The sequence below is a fragment of the Cryptomeria japonica genome, chromosome 3 (assembly GCF_030272615.1).
Source record: "Cryptomeria japonica chromosome 3, Sugi_1.0, whole genome shotgun sequence".
NCBI lineage: Eukaryota > Viridiplantae > Streptophyta > Pinopsida > Cupressales > Cupressaceae > Cryptomeria > Cryptomeria japonica.
Genome location: NC_081407.1, coordinates 292305619 through 292326520, shown reverse-complemented (window position 1 = coordinate 292326520; position 20902 = coordinate 292305619). Strand labels below are relative to the sequence as shown.

The window sequence follows — 20902 nt, the reverse complement described above, 5'->3', positions numbered from 1 at the left end:
CAGTATATTAAATTTAATTTAACAGTATATTGAATTTAACTGTTAAATATATACTGTTAAATTTAACAGTATATATTATCTTACTAATAAATTTAACAGTAAAATAGACTAATATAAAATTTAATTTAACTATTAAATTTATACAGCTAAATATAAGTATATACTGTTAAAATTTAACAGTATACTGTATATATTTTATTGTTAAATTTTCACTGTATATACTTATATTTATCTGTTAAAATATATACTGTTAAAATTTGTCTAACTATATTCTTAAAATATATACTGTTAAAATCAGAAAATCTGTCTAACTTTACTGTTAAAATCTGTCTAAGTATATCTTTCTGAGTACTTATTCTTCATTCTTCATATATTTTACTGTTAAACTATAAGTATATACTGTTAAAACTTAAAGTATATACTGTATATATCTTTAAGTTTCTGAGTAAAATATAAGTTTTAACAGATAAATTTTTACTGAATATAAAATATATACTGTATATATTTTACTGTTAGACAGAAATTTGTCTTCCCAAAAAGTATAATTTAACAATATAATTTAACTGTATATAAGGTTAAGAAGAATGTATTGCTGTTTCTGGTGGGTTTGAAATTCTTCTTCAATGGCTTAATTTCCAGGTCTGCAATTTTAATTGCATTCTCAATTTCAGATTGTATGCTATGTGCGTACTCATGAAATAATGAGAATTTGCTGTTCGATGCAATTTGGCTTAAATTGTCTTTAAATGCACTGTTTCATATGAATGTTCTTAAATGGTGAATGAACTATAAGTCATATTTTTCTAACATGTTCAAACAAGCCAAAACCATCATAACCTGTTGCATCAAAATCCTCAACTCAAAACTTTGATCTTCTCACTCAAAAGTTAAAGACTGAGTGTGATGTCTTTGCAGATTTGATTCTTGATCACAATGCCACGTCAAAAAGACTTTGCGTGGACACATTGAACAACAATTCCAGTTAGCACGAAGGTCAAGTGCAATTGGTGTCTAGAAGATATCAGTGGTGGAATTTATCGTTTCAAATGGCATTTGTCAAAAGAATGAGGAAATAGCACTGAGATATGCAAAAAATGCCCCGCAGATGTCTCGTATCAGGCTCAACAATCTCTTGACGGGATTGCTGAGAGTAAGGGCAAAAAGGTGAGAATCGGGGTTGAACTAGGTTCTAGTTCTGCAAATCCCAGGAGGAACCATTTGGGTGAGGAAGATGGCGAAGATGGGAGTTTCAGGGAATGTGGGTCAACACCTAATTCTATAGCACATGGACCTAACACAGGTGGAGGAAACATTAATACTTTCTTCCAACCTCGTACTACACTAGGATCACAAACCACTTTGGAGAGTACAGGATAGAGGAAAACTGTCACTGAACAAGCAAAGAAGACAATTGGTAATTATTGGTACTCCTCTCACATAACATTCCATGCTTCCAGAAATCCATATTGGCAACCCATGGTAGATGCTATTGCAGCTGTAGGACTTGGGTTTCAAGCCCCATCTTATAAGTCATTGAGGGTTGGTATGCTGAAAGATGCAATAGAGGATGTTCAAGATGTTGTTAAACAACATCGGTTACAGTGGGCTAGAACTGGTTGCAGCATCATGTCAGATGTTTGGACAGATAGAAAGAACTGAACTCTAATTAATTTCCTTGTCTCTTGTGAGATTGGCATTGTTTTTTTGAAATTCGTGGATGCATCTAATATGATGAAATCCACAAATGCATTGTTTGAGATGTATGACGTGGTAGTTATGGATGTAGGGCCACAAAATGTGGTTCAATTTATCATAGACAATTTTGTTGCTTGTGTTGCTGTAGGGAGACTTCTGACAGATAAATACCCTTTCATGTTTTTTACACCATGTGCAACACATTGTCTTGATCTAACCCTAGAGGACATTGGAAAAATTGAATGGGTTAAGGCAGCATTTCAGAAGGCTCACAAGGTTACCAAATTTGTTTATAATCACATGAAGGTTTTGGCTATAATGCCCTTTTTCATAGGAGGCAAGGAGCTAGTTCGACCAGGGTGACAAGATTTGCAACATATTTCCTTGCATTACAAACATAATGTGAACAAAAAGGTAATTTGAGGCGAATGTTTGTTTCAGCTGAGTGGATGGAGTTTGACTTCACAACTCAAACAAATGACATAGCAGTGGCAGAGTATATGTATTCTACCACCTTTTGGGAATCGATTGAACAAATTGTAGAATTTTCAGAGCCTTTAGTAAAAGTCTTGAGACTAGTGGATGGGGAAAAACCCCCCATGGGATATATGTATGAGGCCATGGATAGGGCCAAGGAGGTGATAAGGAGTAAGTTGGAAAATAACATGGATAGGTATATGCCGTTGTGGGACATAATTGATAGGAGATGGGATGGACAGATGCACACTCCTCTCCATGCTGCGGGATACTTTCTCAATCCTTTGTTAATCTATAAGACTGACTTCATGGAAATTGATGTTGAGATCAAACAAGGCTTCTACAAGTGCATGAAATAAATGTTTCTTAACTTGGAAAAATTTGATGCGGCTATGATAGAGTTGGAAGTGTACGAGCATGCTAAGGGTTTCCTCTAGGGAGCAGAAAGACCATTCAACTAGGTAGACTCTATAAACTTTTGACAATCTCTTTATTTTGCCAACATGCTCATTAAGTTTGTTAAGATTATAAGATATTTTGAGTCTTAAAATATCATCTCCATATAATGTGTTTTTTAGCTATATGGTGAGATTTTTTTGGAGACGAAATACCAAATTTAAGGTGGATAGCAGTGCGCATTTTGAGCCAACCATGTAGCTCATCAGCTTGTGAGCGTAATTGGAGTGTTTTTGAACACACACATTCCAAGAAACGCAACCGCCTATCATAACAATGACTGAATGACTTGGTATTTGTTCATCACAACCTCCGCTTGAAGATAAGGAAAGCTCGAGGTGAGAATATTAATATATAGTTGCAGTTTTTGAAATTGTATTCACTATTCATTGTGTTTTTCACTTGTAAGGCAAATACTAATTTCTACATGGGCAAAATCAGGAACTATTGAGGAAGGCTTGCCAATTGACCTCGATGAGATATATCCAGACTGTGAGTTGATTGCTGCTGATGATGCTAATGCTGCTGATGATGCTGCTGTTGTTGATGATGATGATGATGATGATGATGATGATGATGTTGATGTTGTTGCTGATTGTCCGAGATTGAAGATTTTGATCTCATGAGGCAAGCCAACTTTGATCCTGAATGGGTTGAACGAATTAGGACAGGCTCTCACCCGGGAGCTTCATCATTAGGGCCTCCTGCCCTCTAGCATGTTATTGCCTACATTTGATATTTTGGAATTTTGTACTTAGTTTATAGGTTGACTTTGTTCAAAGTCACAAACTATATTGTAATTGACATTTTGACATCTATCACCATCTAGATATTATTTATGTAGTATATTTTGTGCAACGTAATTAGTGATATGAATATAAACAATGAAAATCTATTTCCTGCAATTCATGTTTTCAAGTGTCTATTTTATTTGCCTACAATATCTCTATGCTATGGAAATGCCCTAAAATATATAAAATAGGATTTTATCCCGATTTTTTGAAAAAATCTTATACTTTTGTTTTGCCGATTAATTCCTCAAATGATTATTGCTTCCTTGATATAGACAAATAGATAGACAAAGAGAGACAGAGAGATAGATAGTGAGACAGAGAGAGGCAGAAAGACAGAAAAATAGATAGAGAGACGGATTATTTTCTGATTGATTGATTGATAGGTAGATAGATTGATAGATTGATTGATATGTTGTTGATAGATAGATATATTGATTGATTGATAGATTAATAGATAGACAGGCAGGCAGACAAACAGATAGATAGATGCGCACTCTAAGCTTTCTGTAATGAAATCTGCACCTTACACATTTGTTATCAACTGCCACCTCTTTATTATATTTCACTTTAGTAGATAGATAGATTGATAGATAGATAGATAGATTGATAGACAGACAAAAAGACAAATAGATAGATAGATAGATAGATAGACAGTCAGAAAGACAGACATATAGATAATAGATGCACTATAAGCTTTCTGCAATGAACTTATAGGGAGTTGAGCTGGCTGCTTCTCCCAAAAAAGATGCATGTATTCAGGAAACCGATACCATCTCAGTTAAGGATATCAGAGGAGGCTGTTGAGCCATGTCACGAATCCTGAGGGGATATGCTGGACACTTACCAACAATCTCCCCCTCAGCCATAGATAGATTGATGGATAGAAAGACAGATATACAGATAGATAGACAGATTTACAGACAAACAGATAGATAGATAGATAGATGCACTCTAAGATTTCTGCAATGAAATTATCGCGTTACACATTTGTTATCACCCGCCACCTCTATATTGTATTTCACTTTATTGCCTGCCTGCTGAGCTCAATGCCAGCACGGGTAACATAACTCACAGTTATGGAATTCATGCTACTGATTGCCTCAGGTTCTTCCTGCCATAGTCTTGCCACCCCTTGTACCACTCCCCGTGTGGATCAACCAGGACCTTCAGCTGGGTTTGAAGTGCACTTGGATTTGGGGCTACAGGCTGATGAAGCAGTAGTTCACATAGAAATGGGTATTGAAGCTTGAAGCCTATATATTTATATATTCATTTATTTGAGGGGAATGGAGATCTATATCCTTTTCTTTGGTGAGAGGAAAGCAATCTATTTCTTATTCCTTTTATTTATTGATTTCTTGGTTTCTTGAGGATAGTCTAAATCAAAATCAAGTGTAGTACCTATAGTAACAATTCAAATGACACAATAGTAAAATGGAGGGTCTATAGTCATTAGTGCATTATTAATTCAAAGGTGTATCTATAATCTTTACACACACTGGGTTCTTTACCCTTTTTTCATGCTTATCTCACCTTTTCTCTGATGTAGATGTCACAATTACAAAGCTCTTATAAGTTTTTCATTATATATATTTTCCACTGGTTTTGCAGAGTGAAGAGAAGGCGAATAATGCTGTTTATGACATTTGGGATGAAAGAGGTTACACTCAACTTGATCAATGATCAACTTTATCCTTTTTTATAGACATCTATACATAATTCAATATCCGTGCAGTTATCTTGCTATTTACACTTTAATTTAGTCACCACTTATTTGTAAAGCTAAAATAAACTATAGCGATTGCATAATTATTGATTTTTACCGAATTGTATGAAAATATATTTGCGAGTAAAATAGAGTAATATCCAAACAGGATGAACTAGACTCTAGTTGCTTGTTGAAAGGTTGTTGATTTTGCCATTTGCATTCTCAGGAAACAGTAACAAATGTGCAGAGGAAGGAGAGGAGAAGGTATTTTGTTCAATTTGGCTCTTCTGTTCATTTTTACATGATTCTTTTAATAAGAATGAAATTTGGGATGGTTATATGCATGCTTCAATAAAATGGGATTTTACCTTGGTAGAACCATGCCAGGTAGTGCTAAGTAAAATGCCATGATACAAATACATGTATTGTAATAAAATAAAACAATTTGGCAGATGGATAGTGATGGGTGTGATAGTAGTAAATAGAAAAACTTTGGAAGAACCTTACTTCTTAGAAGTTCTGAAATCTTGGCATATGAAATTTGTTCAGAATTTTCTTCATTGTTGAACATGAACCCGAACTTTATGACATAGGTTGTGTATTATTGCAATTTTTGATCATTTTTAGTTGATTTAGACTCCAGCAAGCATTCTTTGGTCATGATAGGGTTTTAAGTTTTTAACCTATATTACAAGGTTCCATAAGCCGTGTTCTGCATTTCATGGGTTAAAACTCATTTTTATTTTCTCTCTATATCCATATGCTATTAAAATGACTTTAAATTTAAAAAACGACAGGTTTCTCCCTTTTGGTTTTTTGTGTTTCAATGTTTTTTGAAGACCCAATTTTTTCCTGATTTTTGAGAAATCTTATAATTTTTCCAAAAAGATTTTTGATACTATGATATTAGCTTGAACATTTCTGATCTGAACAACCTGTTTGTTTGGGCCTGACGATTGTGAAGCATGGGGATAACAGAAAGGGTTAATGCCTTTGCCTGAATTCTAATAAAGCACTAACAAACTCCAAGGTGATAACAACGTATAACATATAAGCTTCCAGCAAGCATTCTTTGGTCATGGTAGGGTTTTAAGTTTTTAACCTATATTACAAGGTTCCATAAGCCGTTTTCTGTATTTCATGGGTTAAAACTCATTTTTATTTGGTCTCTATATATGCTATTAAAATGACTTTAAATTTAAAAAACAACAGGTTTCTCTCTTTAGTTTTTTGTGTTTCAATGTTTTTTGAAGACCCAATTTTTTCCTGAATTTTGAAAAATCTTATAATTTTCCCAAAAAGATTTTTGATACTATGATATTATGTAGAAATTTTCTGATCTGAACAACCTGTTTGTTTGGGTCTGACGATTGTGAGGCATGGGGATATTTAACACAAAGGGTTAATGCCTTTGCCTGAATTTTAATAAAACACTAACAAACTCCAAGGTGATAACAACGTATAACATATAAGCTTTTACTTTTTGCCCTTGGCTCACCATTTTTGCTCCTACAGATGTGGATGATCCAATTCCAAGATTAAACTCTTGAGACTGTAGAGGAGGAGTTGAGTTAAATTTGAATCTAAAGGTGCCATTTTGCTGTAGGTAAAGATAAAATGTTTCTTTTTCAGCTGCACCAAAGAGAGAATTTTTATTTGCAAAAAGACAATATATAACTGTGTGCAAAATAAGGCCAAAACTTGTTCTTTTTTGAAAATAAGGCCAGTACTTGAACAGTTGGGACTTTTGAATCAGAATTAATGAATAAAAGTTAAAACCCTTGGGAAACAATTTGACTTTAAAATATCTTTAATGTTTAGAGTTTATTAAAGAAAAAGGAATTTGCATTTGAATGCATTGTCAAGTACTATATCCTAAACTTATTCTTGAAATAAGGCCAATACTTGAACAATGAATAAAAGTTAAAACTTAAAACCATTGGGAGACAGTTTGACTTTAAAATATCTTTAATAGTTGGGGTTTATTAAAGAACGTTGTCAAGTACTAACTGTTTGTATTCATGCTACCTGCAAAATAATTGTTTCCAGAAGTGCTTGAAATGGAAGCCAAGGAAATCTGTCATTCCAGCAGTAGAAGTAGACTTACCTGGGTGCTCTTACAATCCACCATTTGAAGCCCACCAGGTGAGTCAATGGGATTTTATGCAACGCTGTGCATCAAGATTAGTCATTAATTATTATTCACTTACCTTATTATTTTTACTTTGCAATTCCAGGATGCACTAGCAGTTGCTGTAGCAGAGGAAATGCAAAAAGTATACAAGAAAGAACTGGAACCTCCTCCAATCCCTTCTCTTGTGACCGGTGATCCAGTGCTTGAGGAAGATGTGAGTGTCTTAAAGATTTTCATCTTTCCAGCATCAGAATGCTGGTCAGGTTCTCTATGTGATCTCACGTTGATATTCTAAAGCGTAGACTAGCAACTACAAGGTCCAATATTTTATTTATTTTGTATACACACACTGATTCTTTTTGTTTGGCACCAGAATCATCATGCATATATGTTTATGTTGCCATTCTTGGCTCTTACTTATAGGTCACTTAATGCATTTTGGGTAATCATGTGTTACTATACTAAGTATATTGATATCGTCATATCAAAACAAGTGGAAAGGAAACATGTTAGAAAATCAAAAGATCTTTTGGAATTTTGAAGCAATAAGCTTAAGGACGCTAAGACCGTAAGATACAGTTAAATGAATTTGGAAATTATAATGCATTGAGCCTCCTTGACATTATATGTTTCTCTGTATTGTCTTTTTGTCCCTATTCTTAGAGTATACTGTTTGTGCAGGCAGATCTAAAGATATAACAATGATTATCACTATAAAATATATTGCTTTGTTTGATTGTAAATCTTTTGGAATTCGGACACTAAGACTGTAAGGTACAGTTAAATGAATTTAGAAATTGTAATGTATTGAGCCTCCTACTTGACATTATATGCTTCTCTGTATTGTCTTTCTGTCCCTATTCTTAATAGTGTATTGTTTGTGCAGACAGATCTAAAGATATAACAATGATTATCACCATAAAATAGATTGCTTTTTTTGATTTTAAATCTCTTGGAATTCCATGTTACTGTTTTGAAATAGTTGCATATTTTGTAACAGTGAAAATTTTCTTGGGACACTTGCTTCTTCTTTGATTGGACTAGGTGTTTGGAAATTTCCAGACATGCATGACATATTTCACATAATCCATATAGAGAAATCTATGCAAACAAGTATTCAAAGTCCACATGCAAAAGAATAGACAACATACCATCAAAGTTGACAAGATATACTGTGGAAAAGCCATCAAGACTGAAAAAAGCAGCCCCCCAAAACATCCATCTCTCATGTATTATTCAGCAATGAAATTATTACAATACATCTTTAGAGTCTTCATTAACACTTTTGAAATACAAGTTCTCTACAAGCTCTCCATGTGAACAAGCATGTAATCACACATCCCATGCGGTGCTTTAAACCCTCACAAATGCAAACAAGAGATACTCTCATCCCCTTAGTCAACAAGCCAAACCTTAGACAACTACCCATGTGCTTGCTTTTATAACAAGTGGTATTACATAAAACTATGGAACTAATACCATGAGATCACAAAACCATTAACTCCTTATTTAATATTGGTAATAAGATTTTCCAATATTAAATATTTTTCCCATGTGAAGCCCCACACTAGGTATTTATCACAATGTTACGTACAACACATAAAGTGACCCCAAGAAAGTTAACCCATGTGAAGCACACATCCCTAGTCCCCCTAGGCGTATTAGAAATAATAATAAATTAAACACTATAATATTTTGCAAGGTGTACAACACACCTTTTCCTAACATTCTCCTACTTGTATACATTGCATAAGGGGGTAATATGTAAACTAAAAATGAACAAGAGAATAATCCAGATAGTTGCATATACCATCAAGGAACCAAAGTGCTCCATGTGCTCGATCAAGTACTTGCAACAAGAAACAAGGTGACCGCCTTCTCAAGCATTGTAATGTCCCCTAGTTAGCTATACCTTTAAAGTTAACCCCAATTTACCCAAGTCTAAAATAATTTAAGTTTAGGGGAGTACCTCTGTTTTCTGTTTTCCTGCATATAAAAAACCAGAGAACATATATGTAATGATACTCATAAAACTGAAACACACACTAAAAAGTATGTTGAACGATGTATGTCTTAATGCATTAATTACCATTAGTATGAGATATATTAAATAAATTCAGATTGTTATATCTGTCAGATACAGTCAGATTTGTTAGATAAAATCAGATTTATAGGCTAGTTACTTTTCTTAGCTATCCAATTCCTCATTACACTAGGGTAGGCTAGTTGGATAGGGTGTCCAAGGAATCCTCCCTCCTAGGCCCAAGAGCAGATACCATATCCTCCTTGGCTCCATATGGCAGGTGTTAAGCATCCATCATGGAGTGGTATACCCAGCGAGGTGTCCTATCGCCGTTCCCCCTCATCACAACCACCCCCTCTCTTAAGCCCAAGAGCAGATGCTTCATCCCTCTTGGCTCCATGTGGCAGGGGTTAGGCATCCACTATGGAGCGGCGTACCTAAGAGAGGGTCCCTCATATGTATTAGAATATTTAATTATATTTTAGTCACCTATATTTAGTTCCTTGTTTAATGGTCATTTAGCTTTTTAGTTAATTAGCTTTTAAGCTTTATTTAGCATTTAGCTTTTTCTTTTTAGTTAATTAGCTTTTAAGCTTAATTTAGCTCTTAGCTCTTTAATCTTTTACTTTAACGTTATGTTCTAATTATAGAACATCGTCTTGTAACCTCTATATATACGTGTGTATATCGTTCAATGTAATCATCCAATTATTGAATCATTCATTCAATTTATTTTTCATGGTATCAGAGCATGGAAATTAAAAATTTCGAAAATTTTTATTATTAAAATTTTTCGAAGTTTTTATTGAAGAGATTTTTTAAAAAACTTTTTTTTTAAAAAAAAAAAGCAGATTTTTTTCTCTTCCTGGGCAGTTTTTTTTTGCAAGGTTTCAAATTTTTTGTGCAGCTGCTTCTATTCTGATTTTTGAATCAGATTCTTTTGTCTCATGCTTTCACTAGGTTGACCTCGTTCAACCTCCATTTTTGTGATGACATCTTTGACCAACATCATGTTGGAACACAAACAAAAGTTCAACAGCTGCCACAACACCTAGAAACAGTGCATGTTCATGATATCTGAATATTGTTGCCTTGATCAGATTGATTTAGGCCAGACCTTGTCTTACAGGTCCCGGGGTTTTCACGATTTTTTCCTGAAAAATTGTCTGTCGGTTTTCTGATTTTTTCCACAAAAAATCATGGGAGGGTTTTCACGATTTTTTCCTCAAAAATTGTTCGCAGGGTTTATAATTTTCCCTTAAAAATTATCTCATCTGTAATCCGCGATATTCGTGTAAGATTTTAGTTATCTGGGTTTTACCCTTTTTTTCCACAAAAACGATAATTTGTAACCTCAGATTTCTTGGTTTTTTGATTTTCTCCTCAAAATTGTAAATTCTCTTTTCGAGGATTCCTATTTCAGGGTTTGACGGTTTTTTCCTCAAAATCGTGCTTTGTTGCAGTCAATTTGGGTCGCATCTGCCAGGGCGAACATGTGCAACCGTGGTATTCAGTTTTGGAGTTGGTACTCTTTTGCAAAAGGGTTTGCTGATTTTTTCTTCAAAATCATTGTTTCAGGCTTCAGTAATTCGTGTGTGCCAGATCTCTAATTCGTGTGTGAAGGTTACATTAGCTTGGATGGCTTTTGGTATTCTTGGTCATTAACACTTTTCGGATCCAAGGAGGGTCTCCATCGCAGCAGAGTGTTCTTTTCATTTGTGATCAAAAGACCTGCAGTGTCTTCTGTAGGGTAGTTAGTAGATAGAATGACTATTAAGGGAGGGTATTAGAATATTTAATTATATTTTAGTCACCTATATTTAGTTCCTTGTTTAATGGTCATTTAGCTTTTTAGTTAATTAGCTTTTAAGCTTTATTTAGCATTTAGCTTTTTCTTTTTAGTTAATTAGCTTTTAAGCTTAATTTAGCTTTTAGCTCTTTAATCTTTTACTTTAACGTTATGTTCTAATTATAGAACATCCTCTTGTAACCTCTATATATACGTGTGTATATCGTTCAATGTAATCATCCGATTATTGAATCATTCATTCAATTTATTTTTCAATACGCAATGAACCAATTATGATATTCGCACTGAAATCATATTTGTTATTCAGCTCAACTAATTTTGATAATCAATTGTATTTGACATAGTTATTATACTTCCATTATACCATATTGCTTAGTGTCTTATATCAGATTGTTAACAGTTCTTTCTGTTAGTATTACTTTAAATCAGAATTATTCATTAAGTGTCATTGCGGCGTCTTATATTAATAGCATTTTACAGTATTATAGCAATTTATTACAAACTGCATTTGATTGCCTTATTCCTTCCGGATTCATTAACAGATGTATATCTATATGTATTATGTTTAACAAACAGTACTGTTATGTATAATCATTTCAATACTGTTTGAATAATTATATATTATTTGCTTCTCAACTTAATATCATATAAATGTCACCCATTTGATTAAGATTACACACAACAGTTATATATAATTACATACCAATAAGATTTTAATATATATAAATTGCTGACTGGTTATATTCTAATAATAAATCAAAAGTCAGACTTATACATACTTGTCACTGTTGACTCTTTCCCTTATCCCTGTTGGCAGCCCTGGAGATTCCTTTCTTTTCTTTCCTTTCCAGCAGACCCCTGATTTGCCATTCTTCCTCCTCCTCTGATTTGCACAGGGAGGAGGGGTATTTAACCTCCCCAACCATCGTGGTGGAAAGTCACGATACTTCTCTTGGTAGCCAGTATGAAGGGACACCACCTTTACCTAGCGGGGCCCTCCACAATCTGACATGGGTAACACTTAATCATCCCACCAATTCACCAAAGGTTATCGGGCCTTAGGAAATAGAATTAGTAAGTTGCTTCCTATTGCTTATAATGTATTTTTGAACATTGCTAATTAAAATAATCATTAATCAATATAAAGTGTAAATTAATAATATGATATCAATAATGCAATATGATAATTTCATTATGATTTTACATATGTTATGGTAAAAATATATCAATTATATTTTCTACAAATGTGGGGACATGACAGTACTCCCTTCCCGAGATTGCTTGTCCTCAAGCAATTTCAAATTTGGATAATCAAATATCTCAGGTCCTTCCCAAGTCGCATCCTCCATCGGTAGACCTTTCCATTTGACTAGGTATTCTTCAATAGTTTTGTTTCTTAACCTCTTTTCTCGCACATTGAGGATAGTTTCTGGTTCCAAGATCAACTTCCCTTCATCATCCAAGGGTGGCAATTCGGAGCATGGGATGGTGTGCTGCCCCAAAACCTTTTTGAGGCGGGATACATGAAATATATTGTGAATTCTGCTATTGGGAGGGAGTTCCAATTCATAAGCTACTTCTCCTATCTTCCTCAGTACCTTGTATGGTCCATAAAATCGGGGTTTAAGTTTTTCAGCTCCGCTAACCTTGATGGATGATTGCTTATATGGTTGTAATCTCAAAAAGACCATATCCCCAATCTCAAATGTGCGCTCAATCCTTTTCCTATCAGCGTATACCTTCTACTGATTTTGGGAATGATGAAGGTTGTCCTGAGTGAGTTCATGATGTCCACATTCTCTTGTATGAAGTCCTTGGCTCCCGGGGCACGACTCTCTATCTGAACCAAATCTCCAAAGGATGTGGCCTCATATCCATATAATGCTCGAAAGGGGCTCATCCCTATGGACATGTGGTGGGTAGTATTATAGCAATACTCTCCTAAGTGCAACCATTTAAGCCAACCATTCTGCTGCCCTGTGACATAATTCCTCAAATACCCCTCCAACCATTTGTTCACAATCTCTGTCTGCCCGTCTGTTTGGGGGTGATAACTGGTACTTGGGGTTAATTCTACCCCCGCTAATTTGAACAATTCTTGCCAAATATTGCTAAGGAAGCAGCTGTCCCGATCACTAACAATATTTCGAGGGAGACCATGTAGCCTGAACACCTCCTTGAAGAATATCTCAGCCACCTGAGGAGCTCTAAAATTTGTCGATATGGCCATAAAGTGTGCATATTTAGTGAGACGGTCTACCACTACGTAAATGCAATCCTTACCCTGCACCTTGGGCAATCCCGTGATAAAATCCATAGAGATGCTCTCCCATTTTTGATCTGGTATGGGCAAAGGTTGGAGTAGACCTGCTGGGAAAGTGTGCTCTTCTTTGTTCTTCTGACATACAAGACACTCATTAGTATTTTTTAGCACATCTCCCTTAAGTCCTTTCCATGTGAATCTTCCCCTGATCTGCTTGTAAGTTTTAATGTACCCTTGATGCCCAGATAATGGATTGTCATGGTAGGTTTTCAAAATTTCTTGCTTTAATCGAGACCCTTGGGTGATATAAATTCTTGTAGAGGATGAGGCCTTCAACAGTTTGGTATTTATCATCCTGAATTTTCCCTTCTATCAAATCACTTGAGAATTGATCCTTGGCATATTCAGTGATCAGAGATGTTTTCCATTCTATGGATATTGCTGACATGGAACCAAGATGTGGTCTTCGTGATAATGCATCAGCTACCCACTTTTGTTGTTTGTCATTCAAATCCTTTTGACTTAAGAAAAATCTAAGGTTGTTGTGATCTGTCTTTACAATGAACCTCCCACAGATTAGATATTGCCTAAATTTTTCCAAAGCATGCATTACAGCTAACATTTCCTTGTCATAGACTGAATATGTCCTTTCTACATCCTTGAGTTTCCTGCTTTCGAATGCTATGGGATGTCTATTTTGCATCAATACTGCTCCGATACCTTCTCCTGAGGCATCACAATATAGTTCAAAGGGTGAGTTAAAATCAGGGATTGCCAATACAGGGCACAAGCTCATCACTTCCTTCAACCTTTCGAAGGCTGTTTGTGCCTTTTCATTCCAAGAGAAAGCTCCCTTTTTGGTTAGATCAGTGAGTGGTGAGGTCAGTTTTGAGAATCCCTTCACAAAGCTCCTGTAATAGCTGCATAGTCCCAAGAATCCTCTGAGCTGAGTGAGGGTTTTGGGTTTTGGCCAGCTTCGGATAGCCTCAATCTTCTCCTCATCAACTTTTACCCCTTGAGCATTGATTTTATGGCCTAAGTACAAAATTTCCTCCATGCCAAATTCGCACTTAGATTGCTTAGCAAATAAGGAATACTGCTCTAGTATGTTTAGTATCTCATCTATATGCTTTAAGTGTTCTTCCCATGTTCTGCTGTAGATCAGTATATCATCAAAAAATACCAATAAGAATTTTCTCAGCTTCCCTCTAAAAATGTGATTCATATAGGATTGGAAAGTAGCTGGGGCATTAGTTAGCCCGAAAGGTAAGACAAGGAGCTCAAAATGTCCATAGTGGCACCGGAAAGCTGTTTTTGGTATGTCCTCTTCTCTTAGCTTGATCTGATGGTAACCTGATCTTAGATCAATTTTGGAGAAGTAGACGGGCCCATGTAGTTCATCAATAGGTTCATCCACTCGAGGAATGGGATATCTATTCTTAATTGTTTTTTTATTTAATGCCCTCTAATCAATACACATCCTCATAGTGCCATCCTTCTTTTTTGAGAGTACAACTGATGATGCAAAGGGGCAAGAATTGGGTTGAATGTGCCCCATTCTTAACAACTCTTTTATGGTTTTCTCAATTTCTTCCTTATATCCACAGGGATGACGATAAGGAGTGGTAACAACTGGCTTTGTTCCTTCTTCTAGTTCAATGGAATGCTCAAAGCCCCTTTTTGGAGGGAGTCCGGGTGGGATATCACTGAAGACCTTTTTGTGTTTTCTTAATATTGGTTGTATGTCAATGTGAGCTGCTTTCCCCTTGGGAGTTGTTCTATCTAAAATCAGACACTGAGCTACCCATTCAATTTGATCATGTCTAAAGGCTTTCTCCATTTTTTTTGATGAAATTACTCTAGGTGATCCGTCAGATATTCCATGTAAAGTAACCTTCTCTCCTTTATGTACAAAGCATATTTCTAATTTTGGGTGATCAAAAATAAAACGCCCCAAGGAATGTATCCATCGAGTTCCTAGTATTACATCTGTGTCACCCATATCTACAATGTAAAACTTGTCTTCAACTGGGTGCCTTCCTAGAGTAATCTTGAGTAGGGTAATCTTCTTCCTGCTAGAAATGGTGGATCCATCAGCCAATGTCACATTAAATCCCTTGAAAACTTCAGTTCCAAGACCCAATTTTGCAACTAAGTTTTGATCAATAAAATTATGAGTTGCCCCACTGTCAACTAAGGCCGTTCGTTACCTTTTGTCCTTTAATCGTTCCTCGGATTCGAAAAGGATAGTGTTTGGATGCTTTTGAAATGCAATTCCTTTTCATCATCATCATCATCATCATCATCATCATCATTATCATCCCCCCTTGTCCTTTTGCATGGATTCACTCCTCCTCCCATTTCTTGGAGCATGGCCTCAATATTGTGAACTTGACTTCTTTTCCCACACCTGTGCCCTGGTTCCCATTTTTCCTTGCATCTGAAGCATAGGTTTTTCTTCCTAAAATCCTTTTGGTTACAGACATGTCCTGGGCCCCATGATTCTTTACATTTGAAACATTTCTCCCTTTCTTGTCCTTCCTTTTGCTTACACAAATGACCTGGTTCCCACTTTTCTTTGCAGTCAAACCATAGTCCTTTCCTTCGTAGTTCTTCTCGATCTTGTATGGGAAGGTACTGCTTTTTGTGTTTGTCCTTCTCATGGAAGTGTTTGTTTTTTGTTGATGTTTTACTTGAGTAAGATTTTCCCTTTGCTTGCGCAACATCTAGGCGAGTGGCTTTTCGGATTGCCCCTTGTAGGGTAGAAGGATCAAAGGCACTAACTAAGCCACGAATGCTATCGGATAGCCCTTCTACGAAAAGGTAGGTAAGCCTCTCTTCGGATATTCCCGAAACCATGACTGCTAGATTTTGAAATTCGGAGATATATTCTTCAAGGGACCCTCGTTGCCTTATTTTGGCTAACTCCCTAAAGTGTTTTTGGGGGTGCGTTTGATCAAACCTCTCAATAAGTCTTTTTTTGAAGGACTCGTAGGTTTTTATGTTCTTATGATCTTGTTAACCCATGATGCCACCAATCATGGGCAATCCCATCTAAGTGCAATATGGCAAATGTTATAGCATTGCTTTCTGTCATGGGACTAAGGGTTAAATAGGTTTCCAATTTTTGGGTCCATGTATGTGCTGTAGTTTTTCCCGTCCCATCAAAATTTGGAATGCTCAATTTCCCTATCTTGTTTTGGATACTGCGGTTTGGGCAGTTGTCCCTATCTCTTTGGGATCTCTTCATTTTTGCCTCACAATAGGCTGGGAAGGGGATGCTCCTTTTGATTTCTGGTTCAAGCCTAGCATATTCCATGGCAAGTGCTTCTACATTTGGGTTATTAATCTCTTCATTTCCTCTTGAGGATCTTTCCCCAGGTATGAAGGGTGGCAGTGTGGTTGCGGGAGTGGTCCCACTGTCACTTACTGATTGGCTGAAATTTTCCTCCCTATTGTTTCCCTGGTTTGGTCTTAAGTCACGCATGTTATTATTTATGTTTTGCGAGGCTAGAAGCATGGCTTGATTTGTCTGTTCATTTTTCTCCATAAATGTTCTTAATTCCTGCTCCATAATCCTCTTTCTTTCTCTTTCAAGGGCCCTTAAGGTTCTTTGACTTGGTTGCATCAACTATTGATCCCTAGGCTGGCAGGATGTTGGCTCTCATACCACTGTAATGTCCCCTAGTTAGCTATACCTTTAAAGTTAACCCCAATTTACCCAAGTCTAAAATAATTTAAGTTTAGGGGAGTACCTCTGTTTACTGTTTTCCTGCATATAAAAAACCAGAGAACATATATGTAATGATACTCATAAAATTGAAACACACACTAAAAAATATGTTGAACGATGTATGTCTTAATGCATTAATTACCATTAGTATGAGATTTGTTAAATAAATTCAGATTGTTATATCTGTCAGATACAGTCAGATTTGTTAGATAAAATCAGATTTATAGGCTAGTTACTTTTCTTAGCTATCCAATTCCTCATTAAACTAGGGTAGGCTAGTTGGATAGGGTGTCCAAGGAATCCTCCCTCCTAGGCCCAAGAGCAGATACCATATCCCCCTTGGCTCCATATGGCAGGTGTTAAGCATCCATCATGGAGTGGCATACCCAGCGAGGTGTCCTATCGCTGTTCCCCCTCATCACAATCATCCCCTCTCTTAAGCCCAAGAGCAGATGCTTCATCCCTCTTGGCTCCATGTGGCAGGGGTTAGGCATCCACTATGGAGTGGCGTACCTAAGAGAGGGTCCCTCATATGCAATGAACCAATTATGATATTCCCACTGAAATTATATTTGTTATTCAGCTCAACTAATTGTGATAATCAATTGTATTTGACATAGTTATTATACTTCCATTATACCATATTGCTTAGTGTCTTATATCAGATTGTTAACAGTTCTTTCTGCTAGTATTACTTTAAATCAGAATTATTCATTAAGTGTCATTGCTGCATCTTATATTAATAGCATTTTACAGTATTATAGCAATTTATTACAAACTGCATTTGATTGCCTTATTCCTTCTGCATTCATTAACAGATGTATATCTATATGTATTATGTTTAACAAACAGTACTGTTATGTATAATCATTTCAATACTGTTTGAATAATTATATATTATTTGCTTCTCAACTTAATATCATATAAATGTCACCCATTTGATTAAGATTACACACAGCAGTTATATATAATTACATACCAATAAGATTTTAATATATATAAATTGCTGACTGGTTATATTCTAATAATAAATCAAAAGTCAGACTTATACATACTTGTCACTGTTGACTCTTTCCCTTATCCCTGTTGGCAGCCCTGGAGATTCCTTTCTTTTCTTTCCTTTCCAGCAGACCCCTGATTTTCCGTTCTTCCTCCTCCTCTGATTTGCACAGGGAGGAGGGGTATTTAACCTCCCCAACCATCGTGGTGGAAAGTCACGATACTTCTCTTGGTAGCCGGTATGAAGGGACACCACCTTTACCTAGCAGGGACCTCCACAATCTGACGTGGGTAACACTTAATCATCCCACCGATTCACCAAAGGTTATCGGGCCTTAGGAAATAGAATTAGTAAGTTGCTTCCTATTGCTTATAATGTATTTTTGAACATTGCTAATTAAAATAATCATTAATCAATATAAAGTGTAAATTAATAATATGATATCAATAATGCAATATAATAATTTCATTATGATTTTACATATGTTATGGTAAAAATATATCAATTATATTTTCTACAAATGTGGGGACGTGACAATGAATGTTCTCTTTTTCCATCGTGCCAATGCACAAAGATAAGATGCCATCCAAAGGGAGCATCCACACTATCTGCAACTAAGAAGCATAAGTCCTGCCTCCAACTGATATCTCAACACAAACACTCAATATAAAGGTATCAAACATGCATCAGTAGCTGCTAAGAAACAATCACCATAGCTGAATTAGCACCCATAGAAAATGCTGAGTTGCTAACACATCCAACCATCCATACATTCTAAGTATCAACAATATTAGTAAACTCATGCCAACCATATGTCAACCCATAAACCACAATCAAGCTTCATGTATCAAACCTGTCAATAAGGAACATACATATCCAGCAACTCCCACTGCGTTGGTAATGTCAAATTTGAAAATGATCAAGGCATCCAAAGCTCCACTAATAGCATCACATGGAAGGTTTAACCAACATCATACTGTACCAAGGAATATCCATAACGATATGCAAAACTTGCAAACCATTATGCTGCAAGTACAACTCTCACCACTGGTCTTTGTGGCACTCCCAAGTTCTTCACACTCAGCAATGGAAATAGATAAGGAACCTCCATGTCATCACTAAACAATGAAAATCTGAAATACAAATGATAACACAACCACAAACCTAGTAATCATTGTAGCTCCATAGAAGTCCTCAAGTCCAATGTTTTGTGAATACAAATATCTAGGAAGATAAACAAGGCTAAAAAGAGAACATGCAAATCAAAACCTGCAGCATGTCATTCTACACACACCTCTAAATGCTAAGCTGTGAATAATATCATCTCCTCCATAAAACTCCAAAGAGAAAACTGAAAAGCATTATCCACATCTAACCACGATCAAGATGTATGCATCTCAAATCAAAGGAAGATCAAATCAAATACTTTCCCAATCTTAAGGGAATAAGCCGAATAACATCTCCTAAATTCAACATCAGTGAATGCCATCATAAATGACTCACAATGTATAATGAGATAAACATTCCAAAACTCCTTCAATGAACTGTCGAGAACCAAATTAACATGCTCAACATCCATATTGTTGATGTGTTTTTTAGACACCTCAAACACAAAATAGATACCAAAAGTATTCTATCCTCTCTTGATCAAAATCTTCTTGGATGCTAAGTTATATGATCAATCAAGATGACTCCAAGGTTTCTTTAGTCAGGTCTTGACGTGTAGATAGATCAATTGGTTGATGTGATTGCTGGTAATCCAAGGGGCCATACGTATATGTTTCTTAAGAGATATTATTTAGTTTCAAGGAATGCTTTTTGTATGATTTGCAATATGGCCCTCTTACTATTACTAATGAATGATTGATAAAAAAAAATGCACAAGTTGAAAGGTTGAGGGATACTAAATTGCTCCTAAGAATGCAAGAATGGAAGACAATTTCGATGAAACTCTACTAGTCTTTGCTTTGACATACAAGAACAACTCCACAATGGCTAATGCAATCTTCTAAGGAAATTAAATGATTTTCAAATTACTATCAAACATAGACACCATCATTTGAATGCATATCAATGATTGAATAATAATTGAAGTTAAGCTCATTCAAGAATTCCAGTTGACCACACAAGACAAAATTACAATCAGCAAATCGCTAGTGGTATGGACATATGAGTTTCACTGTGAGTCATACACAACGTTCTATTATTCAACTTAGATACTTAAACAAAATTTAAAGCTTGAATTGAGAAGATGAATAAGCATGCAAATGCACCAAAGATAGATTATAAAATCACCACACTTCAATGTCTTATATTATTTTACCAGCAAAATAGAAACAATTGTTCAAGTCTCTCTTCTTAGTTACAAATGAAAAATAGCTGGTTATAGAGAGCTCCAAAAATAAAAGAGGGCCAAGATTGCCCTAAAATGAATGGCTAAGATTGAAACAACTAAACCCTAATTAGGGCTAATTGTAACTAACCAACTATCTAAACTGAGCCAATAGGAAATGAACATCTATTGGCACAAATTTTGAGAAAAATTCCTCTAATGAGAAAATAGACATCACATGAAATCACAACAAACTTTCCTCTAGAAGCTTGTTTCCTTTATCTCTTTCCTTAGAGGCAAAGTCAATGAATCTGATCATCATGCAATTAAGCTCTTCTTCTGAAATATTGGGCATGATCTTCATCTGATCTTCCATGTAGTCCAATTGCTCAATAGCTGAAGTGAAGATCTTTTCCCATTTAGGTCGCAAGTCACTAACCTTACCCACAAGTGTCATAAGTGATTGAATATCCTCCA

The 20902-nt window shown here is 35.7% G+C and overlaps 1 protein-coding gene across 2 annotated transcripts in view; it reads left to right on the top strand.

Moving 5' to 3' along the window:
- The window catches only part of LOC131062703 (ribosome biogenesis protein NOP53), a 64653-nt gene that overhangs the window by 13888 nt on the left and 29863 nt on the right, over positions 1 to 20902 (top strand). Inside the window, exons 3-6 of one of the 2 annotated variants that reach the window (XM_057996407.2) lie at positions 5034 to 5082; positions 5357 to 5394; positions 7183 to 7275; positions 7368 to 7478. In XM_057996407.2, the coding sequence (XP_057852390.2) occupies positions 5034 to 5082; positions 5357 to 5394; positions 7183 to 7275; positions 7368 to 7478 (291 nt within the window). Of the gene's footprint in view, positions 1 to 5033; positions 5083 to 5356; positions 5395 to 7179; positions 7276 to 7367; positions 7479 to 20902 lie in introns of both variants that reach the window. The other variant, XM_057996406.2, reaches the window with a different exon arrangement.